Source organism: Aotus nancymaae, unplaced genomic scaffold, assembly GCF_030222135.1.
Source record: "Aotus nancymaae isolate 86718 unplaced genomic scaffold, 86718_ANA_hifiasm-v0.15.2.pri h1tg000049l, whole genome shotgun sequence".
Taxonomy (NCBI): Eukaryota; Metazoa; Chordata; class Mammalia; order Primates; family Aotidae; genus Aotus; species Aotus nancymaae.
This window is the reverse complement of record NW_026988463.1, coordinates 14,483,181-14,504,665: the sequence shown is the minus strand read 5'-3', so window position 1 is coordinate 14,504,665 and position 21,485 is coordinate 14,483,181. Positions and strand designations below refer to the sequence as shown.

The following is a 21,485-nucleotide window of genomic DNA, read 5'->3' as shown; positions in this document are numbered from 1 at the left end:
TACTCCGTTTTTATTTCCCTTCCAGCCCGCAGCCCTCTCTGGGACGAAGTCGCCCCAACACTCGTGGCCTTCTTCTCTCTCTGGCGCCCCGAAGAACCTCAGAAGGGCCGGGGAGGGGACTTGGGGACACCGGCACCTCCTCGCGGGGTCTCGGGTCCACCAGGAGTCTCCAGCCCGCGTCAACTCAGCACCGCTCTCTACCCTCGGTCCGGCGACCTGGACCTGCGCCCGTGTTTACCTTCCGGGTCGGCGGGCGGGGCCTTGCCGGCGGCCGGGCTCTACTTCCGGGGCGGGGCGGCCGGGGCGGGGCTCCTGTCTCCCGGCCTGTCTGGAGCTCGGCGGCCGCAGAGGCTGCAGCGGCGGCGGCGCGGCGCGGCGCAGGCACCGGCCCGGGGAGCGGCACCATGAGCGGTGAGTGGCTGCCCCGCCGCTGTCACCCGCCCCGGCCGCCCTAGCTCCCGCCGCTCCAGCTGCACACTCCGGCCCCTGAGTCCCCGCGCCCCGCTCCCTCACAGACACCCTCCCCATCGCTCCCTTTTCCAGACCCCTGGCCCCCGGGACGCCCAGTTGCTGGCCCTTGCTCACCTGCGGGTCTCTGAGCTCCCGTGGCCGGGCGCTCCTGGTCTCCTGACTCCTGTCCATCCATAAAAACCAGCTCCTAAAGCCCTGTCCCTAGTCGTCCCGGTCCTGCGACCCCCCTTGCCTAGTGTCCAGACCCCCAGTTCTGCGACCTCCCGGGTCTCAGTCTCTCCTAACTCCTAGACCCGCTGTGTCCCAACTCCAGTTCCGGGTCCCCCATCCCCAGTCATCCTCGCTCCCCAGGCCCCTGGTCTCCATTCCCTGCAGTTTCCACACAGGCAGAGTCTTTCTGGACACTTAGATTGCTGACCTCAGTACCTTCGTGTCCCAGGAGCTCCTGGTCCCCAGAGGAGCTCAGTTCTCCAACCCCATTGTCTTCCCCATCGCTCTCATTCCCTCCACCCCTGCTCGCAGTGCTTTGCTGTTCCCATCACCAGTTCTTCCCAGTTACCCACTCAGCTTCCCTCCCGTGTCCTGGCTTTTACATTGCGGTGGTGCTTGCATATTCCATCCCCTTCCGTGGCTCTTCATTATCATTTAAGGTCTCTCTTGCTTTGTCCTGCTGTCCTTCCCTTCTTGTCCTGTGCCCAGCCCATCTGGGGACCATCACTTCGTCCTTGCTCTTCCCAGTCCAAACTTCTTCCTCTCACCATGGGGGCGGGGGGTGGGGGGTGGGGGGAATAGTGGTGCTGGTGGGGATGCTGGAAGTGAAAGGGAGGTGGGTGTGGACAGCTTGTCCTCAGTGTTTTCTGAAGTTTAGTCTCCTGCCTCTACCCTGCTTTCGTCTCAGGAGTCTTCCTGGTGTTTTGGTGCTAAGTCATTCCTGGGTTTTGTATGTGGAGATGGGAGTGACTCAGGGAAGCCTCTCAGCTTTCCCCAGACTGTCTGTCCAGCCACTCTGGGATCTGGATTTATTTAGGAAGCCCCGCCTATCCTCATAGTGCCTGTTTTCCCTTCACTGTGGAATTGTTTCTGAGGACTCTCTGCATCCAGCCCTCTTGGCCCTAGTCTTTCCCCCAGACATTTCTGGAGGTTGAGCGGGAGTAGGGGTGGGGGTGGGGGACAAGGCCAAGGGATACTGCTGTGTTCATTTTTAACTTTTAAAGTTACCTCTGGATCTTTTTCGTTGTTGTTTGTTTGTTTAAACAAGTGATGTGTCTTTTGCTTTTGTTGTTCAAGACCAAGATTTGTGATATGGACAGTCCTAATAATGAGGGGGGTTGGTGAGGGGGAGTTTTCTGGGAGGTAATCCACCTTTGGTTGCCATATCAAATGATTTTAAGCCTAAGTATGGTTTCTTATTCGTGAATATTAGTGATACCACAATAAAAATGTTATGAGCTGGCTTCCACCAGGAGGTGATGTAGGTTGGTGTAAGTGCAGGCCCTGAGGCCAGACATCCTGGGTTCAAATTTTGGCTCTGCCACATGAAACTGTGTGATTTAAGAGTAAGTTACTTGATGATTCTGGGAGTCCCAGCAAAACAGGGATACGTAGTAGTACTTGTCTTCTAGGCTTGTAATGACTAAATAACATTGATCAGGTAAAGTGACTGCTACCATGTATATCACGAGGTGCATTATCAGGATCTCAGAGCTACCTGCTGTTCTTTCTGTAAGGGCTCATGGGGCATAGGAGTGAGGTTGTTTTTGCCCAGTTATGGGAGGAGGGCTAGGACTAGGCAGTCTCTGAAAATCTTTTCCTTTTAATATAACCGAGGAGTCTTTGCCACAAGCTCACAGTTTTGGACCCTTTTCGTTCTACTTTTAGCCCAAGAGAAAATGAAATTGATAAGCCAATAGAAGTAGATGAGTTTATCTTTCAAGGAGAAATAATGTGAAAACTCAGGAAGTTTTAAAATTTAATTAAAAAATCATTATGTTGGCTGGGTGTGGTACCTCATGCCTGTGATCCCAGCACTTTGGGAGGCTGAGGCAGGTGGATCACTTGAGGTGAGGAGTTCGAGACCAGCCTGGCCAACATGATGAAACCTTGTCTTTACTGAAAATACAAAAATTAGCAGGGTATAGTGGTGGGCGCCTATAATCCTAGCTACTCGGGAGGCTGAGGGATGAGAATCTCTTGAACCTGGGAGGTGGTGGTTGCAGTGAGCAGAGATCGAGCCATTGCACTCCAACCTGGGCGATAGAGGGAGACTCAGTCTCAGAAAAAAAAAAAAATCATTACATCTAAAGCCAAACAAATTAGAAAAGGAAACCAACAAATGACTTTTTAGGAAAAAGCATGAAGGATCCAAAGTTTCTTTTGGAAAGATTGTAACTGAGGCAGAAAAAGTGGTCTGTGAGGAAGGAAGGGGAAGTCCAATGGTATATTTTAATTGTTTCTTGAGAATGCAGTTGAAAGTGGGTTTCCCCACTTGTGGGATTGATAACTGGCACACAGTAAAATAAAGTGGCATGGAAATATTTCCTCTCTTTATTTTGTGTCCCACTTATAATATTTTATTTATTTATTTATTTATTTGAGACAGAATCTCTCTCTCTAACCCAGACTGAAGTGCAATGGCACGATCTCTGCTCATTGCTTCCTGGGTTCAAGCAATTCTCCTGCCTCAGCCTCCTGAGTAGCTGGGATTACAGACGTGCACCACCATGCCTGACTAATTTTTGTATTTTTAGTAGAGGTGGAATTTCGCCCTGTTGGCCAGGCTGGTCTCAAACTCCTGGCCTCATGTGATCCACCTGCCTGACCCCCAAAAAGTTTGGGATTACAGGCATGAGCCACTGTGCCCCGGCATTAATATTTTATTTTATAATGTATTTTTACTTTTTCTTTTTTTTTTTTTTGAGACAGAGTTTCGCTCTTGTTACCCAGGCTGGAGTGCAATGGCGCGATCTCTTCTCACCGCAACCTCCGCCTCCTGGGTTCAAGCAATTCTCTTGCCTCAGCCTCCCAAGTAGCTGGGACTACAGGTGTGCGCCACCACGCCCAGCTAATTTTTTTGTATTTTTAGTAGAGATGGGGTTTCACCATGTTGACCAGTTTGGTCTTGATTTCTTGATCTTGTGATCCACCTGCCTCGGCCTCCCAAAGTGCTGGGATTATAGGCGTGAGCCACCGCGCCCAGCCTATAATGTATTTTTAAAAATTCAGGATCTAAGTAAGGTTTAAACAGTGCAAATTGGTTTGTGTTTGAAATCTTTTAGGTCTCTCCCTCACCTCCTTTTTGTTTCAGTTTTATTATTTATTTTTTGGTATATTCAGAACTGTGCAAACATCACAATAGTTAATTTCAGAACATTTTAATTACCTCAGAAAGAAACTTTGTACCCAGTAGCAGTTATTCCTCTTTCCCTTTTCCCTCAGCCCCTGGGAACCACTCATCTAGTTTCTGTCTCTGGATGTGCCGGTTGTGCGTACATATAAATGAAATCGTACAATATATGACCCCTCGTATCTGGCTTTTTTCACTTGGTATGATTTTCCTGAGGTTCAACCATGTTACAGCATATATCTGTACTTCATTTCTTTTTGTGGCCAAATTATATTCCTTTATATGAATATCATGCATTTTGTGTATTCGTGCATCAATAGATGGGCATTTGAGTTGTTTCCACTTTTTAGCTCTTCCGAATAATGCTGCTGTGAATGTTCACGCACAAGTTTTTGTGGGGGCAAGTCTCTTCATTTCTCTTGGGCATAGATGTAAGAGTGGAATTGCAGGGTCATATGGTAATTGTGTTTAACCATTTGAGAAACTGTGTCAGACCTGTTTCCAAAGTGACTGTACCATTTTAAATTCTCACCAGCAGTGTATGAGGGTTCTGTTTCTTCACACCTTCACCAAGAGTGTTTTTAATAGCAGACATTCTAGTGGGTGTGAAGTGGTATTTCTTTGTAGTTTTGATTTGCATTTCCCTAGTGACTAGTGATGTTGAGCATCTTATCTTCTGCTTATTGACCAGTTGTGTATCTTCCTTGGAGAAATGTCTATTCAGATCCTTTGGCCATTTTAAAATTAGGTTGTCTTTTTATGCTGATCTGTAAGAATCCTCTGTAATTTCTAGATACAACTCCCTTATCAGGTTTATTGTTTGCAAAAATTTTCTCCCACTCCATGGTTTATCTTTTCATTTTCTCTTTTCTTTTCTTTCTTTTTTTTTTTTTTTTTTGAGATGGAGTCATGCTCTGTCACTCATGGTGGAGTGTTGGAGTACAGTGAGCAATCTTGGCTCACTACAACCTCTGCCTCCCGGATTCAAGTGATTCTCCTGCCTCGGCCTCCGGAGTAGCTGGGACTACAGTTGCATGCCAACACACCCAGCTATATGTATATTTTTTTGTATTCTTAGAGAAATGGGGTTTCACCATGTTGACCAGGCTGGTCTTGAACTCGTGGCCTCAAGTGATCTGCCCACCTCGGGCTCCCAAAGTGCTGGGATTACAGGCATGAGCCACCGTGTCTGGCCAATTTTTGTATTATTAGTATTGATGGGGTTTTACCATGTTGGCCAGTCTGGTCTCAAGCTCCTGACCTCAAGTGATCTGCCCACCTCAGCCTCCCAAAGTCATAGGATTACAAGCATGAGCCACTGTGCCTTGCCTCTTTTCACTTTCTTGATGGTGTTTTTTGAAGCACAAAGTCTTTTTTTAAACTACAGGCTGCCCTTTCATCTCTCTCCTTTTTCCCCTTGCAGTTATGGTTGAAGGAAACACAGTTATTTATCCCGAGAATCCTTTGTAGATCTCTGCTGATTGCATCCTTTTGGTGTGGCTTCACGTGTTTTTCAGTCTCTTGTATGTGCTATAAATTGTTAATTAGAGTCTGTTGTATTTTTGAGTTGAAAATATTTGAATAGAGTCAGAGGTGAGATGGGTGTAAAGCTGAATACATTAAGGACAAATAACCAGGAAATGGAATGGCCCTGGGTAATATACACACAAGATAAACGGGTATCAGAAGGCCAGAAACAACTAAGATGACCGTTAACGGGGGTGTAGGTAAACCTAGTGTGCTGTGGTCACCTGATGGAAAGCCTCAGAAATGTTAAAAGGAGTGATATGGATTCATACACATCACCGTGGCTATATCTCAGTGTTAATATTCCATATGAAAAGCAGTGTGGGCCTGGCGTGGTTGCTTATGCCTCTAATCCCAGCTTTTTGGGAGGCCCAAGCTGGAGGATTGTTTGAGTCCAGGAATTCGAGACCAGCTTGGGCAACATAGTGAGATCTCATCTCAATTTAAAAAAAGGGTGTAGAATTATACCTAAAATATATACCTTGATGCAAATTAAAATATATACAAGACAACATTTATGGATTCATATACATATGTGGAACTAAAAAAATTATCAGGAAGAAAGATGCCTGCCAGTGTGTGGGTGGTTATTGTAGGGTGGCAGTCACAATTTGTTTATTTTTCTTTAAAGAATCCAGTAGATAGGAATACTTGATTGCCAGCCTCTTCAGACTGTGTAAGGAATGCTGATTTTCAGATAGGTGTTTGCTGTTACTGAGAAAGTAGAACTTGTACAGCCAGAAAGTCATTATTATTCTCAAGTTTTGTCTTTTGTAAGTCTTTATCCTTAATATCCTGGATACTCCTTTGCATCAGTTTTGTTTGTTTGTTTGTTATTTGTTTTTTTTTTTTCATGAGATGGAGTTTCACTCTTGTTGCCCAGGCTGGAGTGCAATGGTGCAGTGCCCAGTCACTGCAACCTCCGTCTCCCAGGTTCAAGCGATTCTCCTGTCTCAGCCTCCTGAGTAGCTGGGATTACAGGTGTGTGCCATCACACCTGGCTCATTTTGTATTTTTAGCAGAGACGGGGTTTTTCCATGTTGGTCAGGCTGGTCTCGAACTCTTGATCTCAGGTGATCCGCCTGCGTTGGCCTCCCAAAGTTCTGGGATTATAGGCATGAGCCACTGCGCCCAGCCTCATCAGTGTTTTTTAGGAGACACTGAGGTTCCTGTTTCAAGGGTGAGGAAAGCCAGGCCTACAGTGATCAATAATTTGTGTAACAGTTGAGCTCTAAGGCTTGTCATATATCAGAGTTTTGAGCTTAATGGGTAATTTACTGCTATTTCTTGTTTATGTGTATTTTGGCAGCTTTTTATTAAAAACATTTTTTAATATTAATGAATTTTTTTTGAGACAGATTCTCACTGTGTGTTGCCCAGACTGGAATGCAGTGGTGAAATCTTGGCTCACTGCAACCTCTGCCTCCCAGTCTCCAGTGATTCTCATGCCTCAGCCTCCCGAGTAACTGGGATTACAGGCATGCACCAACATACCAGGCTAATTTTTTGTATTTTTAGTAGAGGCGGCGTTTCGCCATGTTGCCCAGGCTGCTCTCAAACTCCTGAGCTCAGGTGATCCGCCTGCCTGGGCCTCCCAAAGTGTTAGGATTATAGGTGTGAGCCACCGCACCTGGCCTACAATTTTTTTTTTTTTTGTAGAGTCTGGGTCTTACTATGTTGCCCAAGCTCATCTTGAACTCCTGGCTTTAAGCATCCCGTCTCAGCCTCCCAAAGTGCTGAGATTATAAGAGTGAGCCACTGTGCCCGGCTGCTTTTTCAAAGTAGAAAAGTGATGCTATCAACATTTTTCCCCCCTCATGAAGGCACTGGATTGATCTTTAATGGTAGAATGCAAGAAGTATGTGTTCCACCATCAGCAAACAGTTGACCCCCACCTCTGCTAGCAATCACCGATAGACTAGGTCCTGCTGATATTGGTTCTTCTGCCTCCTGGTTGCTTGATCCAGGTAATTGATAGGAACTCAAATGCTTAGAGCTCTTAAAATTTGAAACTAAAATCCAAGATTTTATAGATTTTTCTAAATTGTGGCAATGTGAGCATAGTTACAGATAAAGCACCTTCCATCTGCCACTGTCTTGTCTATACATAGGCCATATATTTGCAGTGGGGGTGAACATTGGTTCCAAGGGGAGATAAAACCTTACTCTAATGAATAAAGCACAGATAGGCATATAGCACATAAATAGATGTACATTGTATCTGTGGTATTACTTTTTCATGGAGGGGATGATGAGGGAAAAACTAAAAAGTATCCTTAGGGGGAAAGAATGAAAAAGATTGAGCTGGACACAGTGGCTCACACCTGTAATTCCAGCACTTTGGGAGGCTAAGGTGGGAGGATTGCTTGAGCCCATGAGACCCTGTCTGTACACACATGCACACACAGACACACACTAGCTGAGTGTGGTGGTGCATGTCCATGGTTGCAGCTGTTGGGGAGGCTGAGGTGGGAGGATCACTTGAGCCTGGGTGGTTGAGGCTGCAGTGAGCTGTGAATGCACCATTGCACTCCAGCCTGGGCGACAGAGTCAGACCCTTAGACTGTGTCTCAACAACAACAACAACAACAACAACAACAAACAACTGAGAAACACCAATACAGGCTGCAGTAATTTTATTATTATCATATAACTTTGCATTTTGGGTTCACCGTTAACATTTCAGGATGAAATCCTCCCACACTGCTACATGGGCTCCCTCTTGATCACTTTTATGGACTGCACACTCCATCAGTCAGCCATCATTTTGCATGTAGTACAGTTTTTGACTATTGATTCTAGTTGTAGAAACTTGGCCTATCTTCCTTTACCCCTTTCCTCCCTCTCTCCCTCCCTCTCTCCCTCCCTCTGTCCCTCTCTCCCTCCCTTTCTCCCTCCATCTCTCCCTTCCTCCCTTTCTTTTTCTTTTTCCTCTTTTTCTTTCAAGACAGCATTTTGCTCTGTTGCCTAGGCTGCAGTGCAGTGGCACAATTATTTATTTATTTTTTTTTTGAGGTGGAGTTCTGCTCTTGTTGGCCAGGCTGGAGTGCAGTGGTGCAATCTTGGCTCATCGCAACCTCCACCTCGTGGGTTCAAGCGATTCTTCTGCCTCAGCCTCCCAGGTAGCTGGGATTACAGGTGTGTACGACCACACTTGGCTCATTTTGTATTTTTAGTAGAGACGATGTTTCTCCACTTTGGTCAGGCTGGTCTCAAACTCCTGACCTCAGGTGATCTGCCCACCTTGGCCTTCCAAAGTGCTGAGATTACAGGTGTGAGCCACCGTGCCCGGCTGCAGTGGTACTATTATGTCTCACTATGGCCTTAACCTCCTGGGCTCAAGTTGATCCTCCCATCTCAGCCCTGAGTAGCTAGGACTAAAGGTGCACCACCACACCCGTCTAACTTTTTAATTGGGTGTAGAGACAGGGTCTCACTATATTGCCCAGGCTGATGTTGAACTCCTGCCTCAAGTGATCCTCCTGCCTCAGCCTCCCAGAGTGCTAGGATTACAGATGTGAACCACTATGCCTAGCTTTCCTTCTTTCTTTCTTGTTCCTGTTATAAGTAATGATGCAGTGAACTTTTTTTTTTTTGCAAGGTAGTTTTCCATCCTTTATGTCTTTAGAGTGATTTTCCAAAAGTAGCATTAATACTGAAGAGTTTATCACATTTGATTCCTTTTTTATTTTTTTGGGGGGTACATAATTAAACTCAGTTGGATTGATTAGATTTTTGCCAAAGCAGTTGCACTGGTTTCAAATGCTGCAAGTAAGGAGGAGGGCTCTGGTGGGAGGAGAGGTTGGCCAGAAATTCAGGGTTCAACATTCAGCAAACATTTATTGGATGATAATATGGTGCATGCTCTATCACTTATCAAAAGGCTGTCAGCACTGGGGTCTGTTGAAGCAAAAGAAATGAAAGTACCAGATTTTGTTGGAATTGTGCTGAGTGTTGAGAGTGTTAGCCAGGACTCTTTCCTTTTTTTCCTTTTTTTTTGAGACGGAGTCTTGCACTGTCGCCTGGGCTGTTGTGCAATGGCACCATCTTGGCTCACTGCAACCTCTGCCTCCCAGGTTCACGTGATTCTCCTACCTCAGCCTCCCAAGTAGTTGGGATTCCAAACACACACCACCACAACTGGGTAATTTTTTGTATTTTTAGTAGAGATGCAGTTTCACTCTGTTGGCCAGACTGGTCTTGAACTCCTGACCTTGTGATCTGCCTCCTTGGCTTCCCAAAGTGCTGGAATTGCACCCGGCACCAGGACTCTTTTTAGTGGAATGTGGCAGAAGCTGATCAAACTGGTTTCGGCAACACGGGAATGTATGGTGTCTTGTAATGGAAAAGTCTAGATAAAGGGCTGGCTTCGGGCTTAGCTGGATTCACGTGTTAAAGGACTAACAGGACTGTTTTTCTGTCTGGCTGTCAACTTGGCTTTCCTCTCTGTTGACTTCATCCACAGGCAGCCACTCCTCCACGGAGGCAAGATAGCCACCAGCAGCTCTTGGGCCTCATCCTCCAGCCTAGCAACACCCAAACACAGAATGGGCTTCTTTTCCAAGTGCTCTAGCCAGAGTCCTGGGGCTGACCCACTGGAGTCGGGCTGGCCGTGTGGTCGTCCTGCGACCCGTCACTGTGACTTTGCTTGTCCAGGTCTGGACCAAAACTCTAGTCTGGACCCATGCGGGAGTGTGTCCTACTAGATTGTCTGGATCGAGGATGAACTTAAGGGGAAGGGCTGCTGTAATTTTGGGTGGGGTGGTTAGGAATGTGATGTGGCAAGAGAGGCTTCATGAGACAGGTGGCTCTTAGGTTTTGTTCCTGAGCAGCTGAAAGGGATTGCCTTATCTTTTTTTTGAGACAGAATCTCGTTCTATTACCAGGCTGGAGTGCAGTGGTGCGATCTAGGCTCACTGCAACCCACGTTCAAGCGATTCTCCCGTCTCAAGTGCCAGCATACTGGGCTAATTATTGTATTTTTAGTAGAGAGGGGGTTTCAACATGTTGGCCAGGCTGGTCTTGAACTCCTGACCTCAGGTGATTCACCTGCCTCGGCCTCCCACAGTGCTAGTGTAACAGGTGTGAGCCACCGCGCTGGACCAGAATTGCCTTTTCCTGAAGTGGGAGATCCTGTAGGAAGCAGGTTGGGTGGAGGCTGAGCAATTTGAATCCTGGAGGGAGAGTGAGGACTCTTTTCCTTGCCCTGACTTTTTGCTGTCTAGGCGCCCTTCAGAGACCTGGCACTAGTGTTTCCTCTGCCCACCCAGGCAGTACCCCACTTCCTCCAAGGAGGGAAACTTGCCCACTCCATCTCATTTTCCTTTGCTTTCATCTGTGTTTTTTGGAAGCTGCTCTTTCCTCCTACAACATTAAAAAAAAAAAAAAAAAGCAAAAACCCCAAATGACATTAAAGACTGTTGTGAAAACAGAATATACCTTTAAATATATGTTCCTGGCACATGTAATATTTAAATTTTTAGGTATTCCACTTCTGCCTTTGTTCAAAGCATACTGTATATAAGCATTTTGCATAATTGCATTGTATCTCCATTTGAATGAGCATTTCTGCTTACATGATAGCGCTTATCCATGTTCCTTCTCTTCACAGTTCTTTGAAAAGGCTGCATAACATTCCAACACATTGAGGTACTGCAGCTGTTTAACCTCTGCCCCATTGCAAAAGACTGTAATTCCAGTATGATTTTCTAGGGTAGGATTGGTAGGCGTTTCCTGTGAAGGGCCAGATAGTAAATATTTTCTGTTTTGTGGACCATCTGGTTGCAGCCTCATACTGCTGTCGTAGTGTAAAGGCAGCCATAGACCATGTTTAAATGAAAGGATGTAGCTGTGTTCCAATAAAACTTTATTAGGGTAAAGTCAGCAGCTGGATTTGGCTTGGGGGCTGTAGTTGACGACCCCTATACTAGGACACTACAGTAAAAATCTTTGTGCCCATTGATGCTCAGGAAGTCATTGTGTTATTGTGGAAAAGCTTTGCATGCAGACAAGTTGTGGATTTAACTCCTTATTGAAGAACTTGGGCAGTGTTTTGTTTTCTGTCTTATTTTTTTTAAGCCAGGGTCTGACTCTGTCACCCAGGCTGGAGGGCAGTGATGCAGTCATAGTTTACTGTAGCCTTAAACTCCTGGGCTCAAGTGATCCTCCCTCCTTATCGTCAGCTCCTTAAGAGGCTGAGACTACAGGTGTGCGTCACCATGCCCAGCTTTTTTTTTTTTTTTTTTAAGACGGAATTTCGCTCTTGTTACCCAGGCTGGAGTGCAATGGCGCGATCTCAGCTCATCGCAACCTCCGCCTCCTGGGTTCAGGCAATTCTCCTGCCTCAGCCTCTTGAGTAGCTGGGATTACAGGCATGCACCACCATGCCCAGCTAATTTTTTGTATTTTTAGTAGAGACAGGGTTTCACCATGTTGACCAGGATGGTCTCGATTGCTTGACCTCGTGATCCACCCGCCTCGGCCTCCCAAAGTGCTGGGATTACAGGTGTGAGCCACTGCGCCAGGCCGTTTTTTTTTTTTTTTTTGAGACTGAGTCTCATTCTGTTGCCCAGGCTGGAGTGCAGTAGCATGTTTTCGGTTCACTGCAACCTCAGCCTCCCGGGTTCAAGCGATTCTCCTGCCTCAGTCTCCTGAGTAGCTAGGACTACAGGCTTGTACAACCATGCCCAGCTAATTTTTGTATTTTTAGTAGAGACAGGGTTTCACCATGTTGGCCAGGATGGTCTTGATCTCTTGACTTCGTGATCTGCCCACCTTGGCCTCCCAAAGTGTTGGGGTTTATTTATTTATTTATTTATTTATTTATTTATTTATTTATTTATTTATTTTGAGATGGAGTTTCGCTCTTGTTACCCAGGCTGGAGTGCAATGGCGTGATCTTGGCTCACCACAACCTCCACCTCCTGGGTTCAGGCAATTCTCCTGCCTCAGCCTCCTGAGTAGCTGGGATTACAGGCACTCACCACTATGCCCAGCTAATTTTTTGTATTTTTAGTAGAGACGGGTTTTCACCATGTTGACCAGGATGGTCTCGATCTGTTGACCTCGTGATCCACCTGCCTCGGCCTCCCAAAGTGCTGGGATTACAGGTTTGAGCCACCGCGCCCGGCCAGTGTCGGATTTTATAAGTGTGAGCCACTGCTCCTGGCCTGGGCAGATTTTTGAACTTCTCTGACTTTTAATTCTATCAGAAATTGGAAATTAGAGCAAGTAATGAATGTATTGTCCTTTCTCAGGACCTGGAATGTAGAGGGCCAGGTTAAATTGTTATTTCTATCTTTTCTCATTTCCCGTTCCTTTTCTAGCTTAATTTCCAAGGTGTCAAAAAGGAATTTGATATTTTTTGTAGCTTTTGATATGCATTGCCATATTGCTTTTCAGAACATACTGTACCCATAGATTGTTACCAGTGGTGTGTACTTGATTTATCATAGCTTTACCAGCATTGGGGAATTTCACTTTAAATGTTTCTTGGAGTCTGGCTGCGGTGGCTCACACCTGTAATCTCAGGACTTTGGGAAGCTGAGGTGGGTGAATCACCTGAAGTCAGGGGTTTGAGACTAGCCTGACCAACATGGTGAAACACCATCTCTACTAAAAATGTAAAAATTAGCTGGGTGTGATGGTGGGTGCCTGTAATCCCAGCTACTCAGGAGACTGAGGCAGCATAATCACTTTAACCTGGGAGGCAGAGGTTGTAGCGAGCCGAGATCCACCACTGTGTTCCAGCCTGGCTGACAGAGTAAGATTCCATCTCAAAAAAAAAAAAAATTTCTTGGTTAATTTGTAGTTATATAATGGTGCCATGTGGTGATTGTTAGTAAGCATATAATTTGCATTTCTCCAACCAAGAGGGAAGATAGTCTTTCTTCCTTTTTTGAGATGGGATCTTACTCTGTCACTCAGGCTGGAGTGCAATGGTGCAATCATTGCTTACTGCAGCCTTGACCTATAGGCTCAAGTGATCTTCCTACCTCAGCCTCCCTCATAGCTTGGACTACAGGTGTGGGCCACCACACACAGCTAATTTTTAAAAATCTTTTTGTAGGGACGAGGTCTCACTGTGTTTCCTAGGCTGGTCTCACACTCCTAGGCTCAAGTTATTCTCTTGCCTCTACCTTCCAAAATGCAGGGATTGCAGGTATGAGCCACCATACTTGGCCTATTGTCACTTTAAAGTTTTTGCACATTGCCATGATAGTTTTTTTTCTACAGCAAGAACTGGTGAACTGGGCTGGCCTGCTGTTTTGCAAATAAAGTTTTATTGGAACAGCCATATCTATTCATTTACTATTATCGGTGGTTGTTTTCGGGCTATACAGTGGCAGAATTGAGTAATTGTGACAGAGAGTGAATGGTCTGCAAATCCTAAAATATATATATATTTTATTGCACTTTAGGTTCTGGGGTACATGAACATGTAGGATTGTTGCATAGGTACATACATGGCAATGTGGTTTGCTGCCTCCATCCCCATCACCTATATCTGGCATTTCTCCCCATGTTATCCCTCCCCAACTCCCTACCCACCGCTTTCCTCCCCTAGTCCCCACCAACAGACCCCAGTGTGTGATGCTCCCCACCCTGTGTCCATGTGTTCCCATTGTTCAACACCTGCCTATGAGTGAGAACATGCGATGTTTGTTTTTCTGTTCTTGTGTCAGTTTGCTGAGAATGATGGTTTCCAGATTCATCCATGTCCCTACAAAGGACACGAACTCATCGTTTTTTATGGCTGCATAATATTCCATGGTGTATATATGCCACATTTTCCCTGTCCAGTCTATTATACATGGGCATTTGAGTTTGTTCCAGGTCTTTGCTATTGTAAACAGTGCCACAGTGAACATACGTGTGCATGTGTCTTTATAATAGAATTATTTATAATCCTTTGGATATATACCCAGTAATGGGATTGCTGGGTCAAATGGAATTTCTATTTCTAGGTCCTTGAGGAATCGCCACACTGTCTTCCACAATGGTTGAACTAATTTACACTCCCACCAACAGTGTAAAAGTGTTCCTATTTCTCCACATCTTCTCCAGCATCTGTTGTCTCCAGATTTTTTAATGATCGCCATTCTAACTGGCGTGAGATGGTATCTCAATGTGGTTTTGATTTGCATTTCTCTAATGACCAGTGATGATGAGCATTTTTTCATATGTTTGTTTGCCTCATATATATCTTCTTTTGAAAAGTATCTGTTCATATCCTTCACTCACTTTTGAATGGATTTGTTTTTTTTCTTGTAAATCTGTTTTAGTTCTTTGTAGATTCTGGATATCAGCCCTTTTTCAGATGGGTAGATTGCAAAATTTTTTTCCCATTCTACTGGTTGCTGATTCACTCTAATGACTGTTTCTTTTGCTGTGCAGAAGCTCTGACGTTTAATTAGATCCCATTTGTCTATTTTGGCTTTTGTTGCCAATGCTTTTGGTGTTTTAATCATGAAGTCTTTTCCTATGCCTATGTCCTGAATGGTTTTGCCTAGGTTTTCTTATAGGGTTTTTATGATGTTAGGTCTTATGTTTAAGTCTTTAATCCATCTGGAGTTAATTTTAGTGTAAGGTGTCAGGAAGGGGTCCAGTTTCTGCTTTCTGCACACTGCTAGCCAGTTTTCCCAACACCATTTATTAAACAGGAAATCCTTTCCCATTTCTTGTTTTTGTCAGGTTTGTCAAATATTAGATAGTTGTAGATGTGTGGCATTGCCTCCGAGGCCTCTGTTCTGTTCCATTAGTCTATATCTCTGTTTTGGTACCAGTACCATGCTGTTTTGATTACTGTAGCCTTGTAGTATAGTTTGAAGTCAGGTAGCGTGATGCCTCCCACTTTGTTCTTTTTGCTTAGAATTGACTTGGCCATGCGGGCTCTCTTTTGGTTCTATATGAAGTTTAAGGTGGTTTTTTCCAGTTCTGTGAAGAGGGTCATAGGTTGCTTGATGGGGATAGCATTGAATCTACAAATTACTTTGGGCAGTATGGCCATTTTCACAATATTGATTCTTCCTACCCATGAGCATGGAATGTTTTTCCATCTGTTTGTGTCCTCTCTGATTTCCTTGAGCAGTGGTTTGTAGTTCTCCTTGAAGAGTTCCTTTACATCTTTTGTTAGTTGTATTCCTAGGTATTTTATTGTCTTTGCAGCAATTGTGAATGGCAGTTCATTCTTGATTTGGCTCTCTTTAAGTCTGTTATTGGTGTATAGGAACACTTGTGATTTCTGTACATTGATTTTGTATCCTGAGACTTTGCTGAAGTTACTTATCAGTTTCAGGAGATTTTGGGCTGAGAAGCCTAAAATATTTACTGTTTTGCTCTTTACAGAAAATGTTTCCCAATCCCTGTTACTAGAGTAAAAAAAAAATTTTTTTGAGATGGAGTCTCACTCTGTTGCCCAGGCTGGAATGCAGTGGTGCAGTCTTGGCTCACTGCAACCTTCACCCGCTTGGGTTCAAGTGAGTCTCTTGCCTGAGCCTTTCCAGTAGCTGGGATTATAGGTGGGCATCACCATGCCCTTTCTAATTTTTGTATTTTCAGTAGAGGACGGATTTCACCATGTTGGCCAGGCTGATCTTGAACTCCTTACCTCAAGTGATCCGCCCGCCTTGTCCTCCCAAAGTGCTGGGATTACAGGTGTGAGCCCCTGTGCCTGGCCTGCTCTAGAGTAAATTGATGGTCTCCATTCTTTGCTCATTTATTTTGTCTTTGATCTTAGACCCCATAAGCCCACATAGATGGCCCAAGCCCATCTGCTGCATGTAGAGTCTCTTCTTTCCTTTGTGTGGTGGCAGATGGTCTGTCCTTTTGTCCTGGGCCAGCTGTGCCACTTCACCTCACAATACTGGGAGCCAGCGCCCTGACTTTGGGAGTGATTGTCCATTTTATCTGTATGTGTGCTAAGGCTGGAATAGATAAAACCACCACCTCCCTCTGCCCATGACAGGAATGAGGCAGCTGCTGTGTCCTGGCCAGTTCTGGTCCTTTTTATTTAAAGCAGCCACTTGAGGAGCCACAGAAGTGAACCATGCCAGAATCTAGATTCAACAACTGTTGAGTTCCTTCTGTGACTGGGGAGTTCATGAGGCTCCCGTCTCTGTCCCCGTGAGCTCACAGTGCGTAATCCCTTCTGCAGCAGGGGTTATACCTGTGCTGTGGTGGGACTGCAGGGCTATGGGAGCACTGTGTAGAGACAGAGCAGTGTGCCCCTGGGGGATTGTTGACAGGAAGGTTTCTCTGAGAAGGGAACGTTTGAGCTGGCCATCAGGAGGTTGGTTTTTCTTTGGTGGCACTTTGATGACAGAGCCCTTTCTCTGTGCTAAGATTGAGCCATTCAAGGAGTGAGCCTGGTTTTGTGGAGGTTGAAGGTACAAGGTTTGGGGTAAAATATTGGGTCTATCACCTCTAAGCTGTTCTTTAGGTGAATGATCAATGTCCTCCAAGCCTCAGTTCCTTTGTGTGTTTCACCAGGGCGGCCAGCCCCCACCTTCCAGGTAGATGTAAGGGTTAAACGTGTGTGTCGGTATGGCAGCTTGGCGGCAGACCTGGCCCCAGGTGTGTTGTGTTTGGTTCATGCAGAGTTGGCTGGAGTACTTTTCTAACGTGAGTATAATTAGGTGCCAACTAACTGACACAAAAAAGCTGGATTTTCAGCCTCTCTTGAAAAACCAGGAGATGGGGCAATTGCTGGTATTGCTGTGAGGTACTGTCTGCCAGAGCTGAGTAGCAGCTGCCATGTCTAGAGGGACACCTGCTCTGCTCTTGTCATCTGTGCCTTGCCAGCCCACCCCGCTCATTTCCATGCCCCACCTGACCCCGTGGGCATTGCAGGGGTCCCTCTTGGTCTTGTATGTGCCCCCGGCATATATTGGGCAGCGCATCTGCCACCCTTCTTCTTTACTTCTGCTTTCTTTCAGTTTCTTTATTTGGAATGGTAGTGGCTTTTGAGGGGTGGGATGGGAGTGAAACAATAGTGACAACACTAAAGTCATCATTGGGCTGGTAGCACCAGGCATCCCAGGTGCCAGTGTAACTGAGGATGAATTCTGCAGTGACAACAGGTTGATGATGTCCTTGTTCCCTGTAAGACTCTGTATGTGGGGCCTTGGTTAGAGGGCAAAGGAAGATGAGAGCGTGATTATGATGTGGGCCTGGTCCGCAGTGTGCTGGGGATCGCTCACGTTTAACCATCTAACTGCATGGTGGCTGTGAGGTCTTCACACACAGACACTATTGTTTTAATTTTTAACCTGCCATCCTTATTTCATTGTTTCTGCCAGGGCAGTGGGCTGTTACATCCGGCCCAAGAACTCTTTGTTACACATTATCTATGGCTTCTTTTCACACTGCAGTGGCAGCGTTGGGTAGTGGCAGCAACCCTATGGCCCACAAAGCCTAAAATACTGACTGTGTGAGTTTTTCCAGAAAGAGTTTGCTGATCCCCATTCTAGGGAATGCTAAAGATGCAGGTTCAGTGAAAATCAGAAACAAATGTGAGGCAGCCTGCCACAGATGTACACGCAGGGCTGACAGAAATACTATGCCCATCCATTGCAGTTTTGCGGGGCACGTTGAATGAATCACGTAACATTGTGTGTATCCTGTAATACCAGTAAGTCGTTTATTGTGTATTCATCTGTGCTTCCAGATGTTCTAGCCCCTGTGTAGATAATTCAGCGCAGGGTAAAGGAAATGAGAGTAATAGGGCCAGAGCTAGGAACAGCAATTGAGACAGGGGTGGCTGTCACTGAGACCGTTTGCCATGAGACTTGCCGTCTCGTGAAGAAAGAGCTATGCCAGACAGGGGGGAGATAGGGGCACAGCTGGAGGGGCCAGTGGAAGCAAGGCATGGTTTTTATTAAATTCATTTATTTTATTTTAAAAAAATATAAATACATATACATATAAATATATGTTTATTTTATTTTATTATTTTATTTTATTTTATTTTGAGATAGAGTCTCGCTCTGTCACCCAGGCTGGAGTGCAGTGGTGTGATCTCGGCTCACGCAACCTCCGTCTCCCAGGTTCAAGTGATTCTCCAGTCTCAGCCTCCCAAGTAGCTGGGATTACAGGCGGGTGCCACCACGCCTGGCTAATTTTTTGTCTCTTTTCTTTTTTGAGATGGAGTTTTGCTCTTATTGCCCAGGGTAGAGTGCCATGCCACTATCTCAGCTCACTGCAACCGCTGCCTCAGCCTCCCAAGTAGCTGGGATTACAGACATCTGTCACCAAGCCTACCATATTTTTATATTTTTAGTAGAGATGGGGTTTCACCATGTTGGCCGGGCTGATCTTGAACTCCTGGTCTCAAGTGATCCACCTGCCTTGGCCTCCCAAAGTGCTGGGATTACAGGCATGAGCCACTGCACCCCGCTGGGAGTAGCTTTTTCTACTGTGTGATTCAGTACAGGGACTGGGTTCTCCATGCAGTTGCCTTGTCCAGCCCTTGCGAAAATCCTACTGTAGTTCTTTAGAATAGGAATATTTTCTCAGCCAACATCTACCTGTTGCAGTCCTTCTCATAAAAATACTGGGCCAAGAGTGGTGGCTCACACCTGTAATCTCAGCACATTGGGAGACTGAGGCAGGAGGATCATTTGAGGCCAGGAGTTCAAGACCAGCCCAGGCAACATAGTGAGATCCTGTCTTTACAAAAAATACAAAATTAACCAAGTATGATGGTGTACTCCTGTAGTCCTAGCTACTTGAGAAGCTGAGATGAGAGGATTGCTTGAGGCCAGGAATTGGAGGCAGCAGTTACGATCCCGATACTGTACTCCAGCCTGGATGACAGAGCCAGACTCCATCTCTTAATTTTTTTTTTTTTAAATTGAGGTGGAATTTACAAAACAAAGAATTAACTGCAAGCAATTCAGGGGCATTTAGTACATTTGCATTGTTGTGCAACCAGCACCTCTGTCTAGTTTCAAAACATTTTCATCACCCAAAGGAAACTCCATATCCTTTAAGCAGTAGCTCCCCATCCCCCTACCACCACAGCCCCTGGAAACCACCTGTCTGCCTTTTGTCTCTTTGGATTTACCTGTTCTGGTTCTTCCCAATTTTGCAAGCACAGCTCAGGTTTCCACTTGTTTGGTGAGAGTTAGGGAGAGCAGGCTAAACCTCCACTGCAGCACTTGTTTGACTGTGTGCCCTTGGGCAGAATTCCTTGCACACAGTGGGTACTCAGAGAGCATTGCCTTCTTTTTCTTTTCTTGCTTGTACCTGCTTAATGTGTTACAAGGATCTCACCAGAGAAGTGTCTAGCGTTGCCTCCACCACTGCATTGAGAGGCAGTGAAATACCACTATTTCGCTGTGGGCTGGGTGTGGTGCCTCACACCTGTAATCTCAGGACTTTGGGAGGCCAAGGTGGGCGGATCACTTGACGTCAGAAGTTTGAGACTAGCCTGACCAACATGGCGAAACCTCATCTCTACTAAAAATAAAAGAAGAATTAGCTGGGTACAGTGGTGGGCGCCTATAATCCCAGCTATTCAGGAGGCTGAGGCAGGAGAATTGCTTGAACCTGGGAGGCAGAGGCCTCAGTGAGAAGAGATGGTGCCACTGCACTCCAGCCTGGGTGACAGAGTGAGACTCTGTCTAAAAAAAAAAGAAAAAAAAAAATTCTGTGGCCCACCTCTGTGGAATGGGAACCAGTTTACTTGGAGCTCCAGGTTGTGAGGGTTAAGAAGGAATATAGCCGGAGCGCCTGGTTGCGTCCTGCTTGTTTACGCCTCCCCACGTGCCAGAGGTCTCTTTCACCCTTTCATCTCCCAGGGCAGTAACACAGAGGTTTGGATTGAATTGCTTTGCCTGGGCTTTGGAGAGAAGGTAACTAGTTGAAAGGACTTCTTGGAGCCAGAGGTCTTGATACCTTGGGGTAAGGGTTGCCAACAACAGTGATGATAGCTAATTTTATTAAGTGCTTGGTATAAACCAGGCACAGTTCTAGGCACACAACACAATTTCACTCATTTCATCCTCCGAAAAGGTGGGTTCTCTGGTGAAGAGCCTGAAGCAAGGAAGTTAGCTAACTTGCTCATGATCACATGGCTGGTGGAATAAGATTCTAACCCAGGCTATTGTGTCTGTCTGTTTGTTTGTTTTTTGAGATGGAGTTTCTCTCTGGTTGCCCAGGCTGTAGTGCAATGGCGCAATCTTGGCTCACTGCAACCTCCACCTCCCAGATTCAAGCAATTCTCCTGCCTCAGTCTCCAAAATAGCTAGGACTACAGGAATGCACTACCACTCCCAACTAATTTTGTATTTTGAGTAGAGATGGGTTTCACCATGTTGGCCAGGCTGGTCTGGAACCCCTGACCTCAGGTGATCCACCCACCTTGGCCTCCCAAAGTGCTGAGATTACAGGCATGAGCCACCCCGCCTGGCTCTTGTTCTTAATTTCTGCTTTTTCTCTCCAGGAGGTCACTGCAGCTTGAATGGCGATCTGAGACAGAAGCCTAGAGGTTTGTGGTAAAAATTAACGTAGGACCCAAAGGACTCTAAATGTTAAACATTAGATCCTGAGGGTTCTAAATATTAAAGACAAAGGCCAGGCGCGGTGGCTCATGCCTGTAATCCCAGCACTTTGTAAGGCCAAGGCAGGCGGATCACCAGAGGTCAGGAGTTGAGACCAGCCTGGCCAACATGGTGAAACCTCATCTCTACTAAAAATACAAAAATTAGCTGGGTGTGGTGGTGTGCACCTGTAATCCCAGATACTCGAGAGGCTGAGGCAGGAGAATTGCTTGAACCCGGGAGGTGGAGGTTGCATTGAGTCGAGATCGTGCTACTGCCCTCCAGCCTAGGTGACAAGAGCAAGAGTCCGTCTACAAACAAACAAACAAACAAACAAACAACAAAATATGAAAGAGAGTCGCAATTAGGTGACTGACTTTGCCATGCACATGAGGTTTCTGAGTAGAGTTAGCGGGTGACAGCTGACTGTTTTTCTCAGACAGGTTTGTGGACCCCTGGAGGTTCCCTGGGGTGCCTTTCCATTTTCTGTTTTCATTTTGATGGTTATCTAAATGAGAAATTTAAAAGAAGCCTGCTCTTGTTCACCTGGTTGGCTGTTGGCTGGGGGCTGCCCATGGAGATGAGGATGCAGTAATACGGGG

At 45.9% G+C, this 21,485-nt stretch overlaps 1 protein-coding gene across 1 annotated transcript in view; it reads left to right on the top strand.

Moving 5' to 3' along the window:
* The first annotated feature begins 369 nt into the window (after nt 1-369).
* The window catches only part of SNX29 (sorting nexin 29), a 596,058-nt gene continuing 574,942 nt past the window's right edge, over nt 370-21,485 (top strand). The window contains exon 1 of the mRNA XM_064362489.1: nt 370-411. Within this exon, the coding sequence (XP_064218559.1) occupies nt 405-411 (7 nt within the window). The 5' untranslated portion in view covers nt 370-404. The remainder of the gene's footprint in view (nt 412-21,485) is intronic.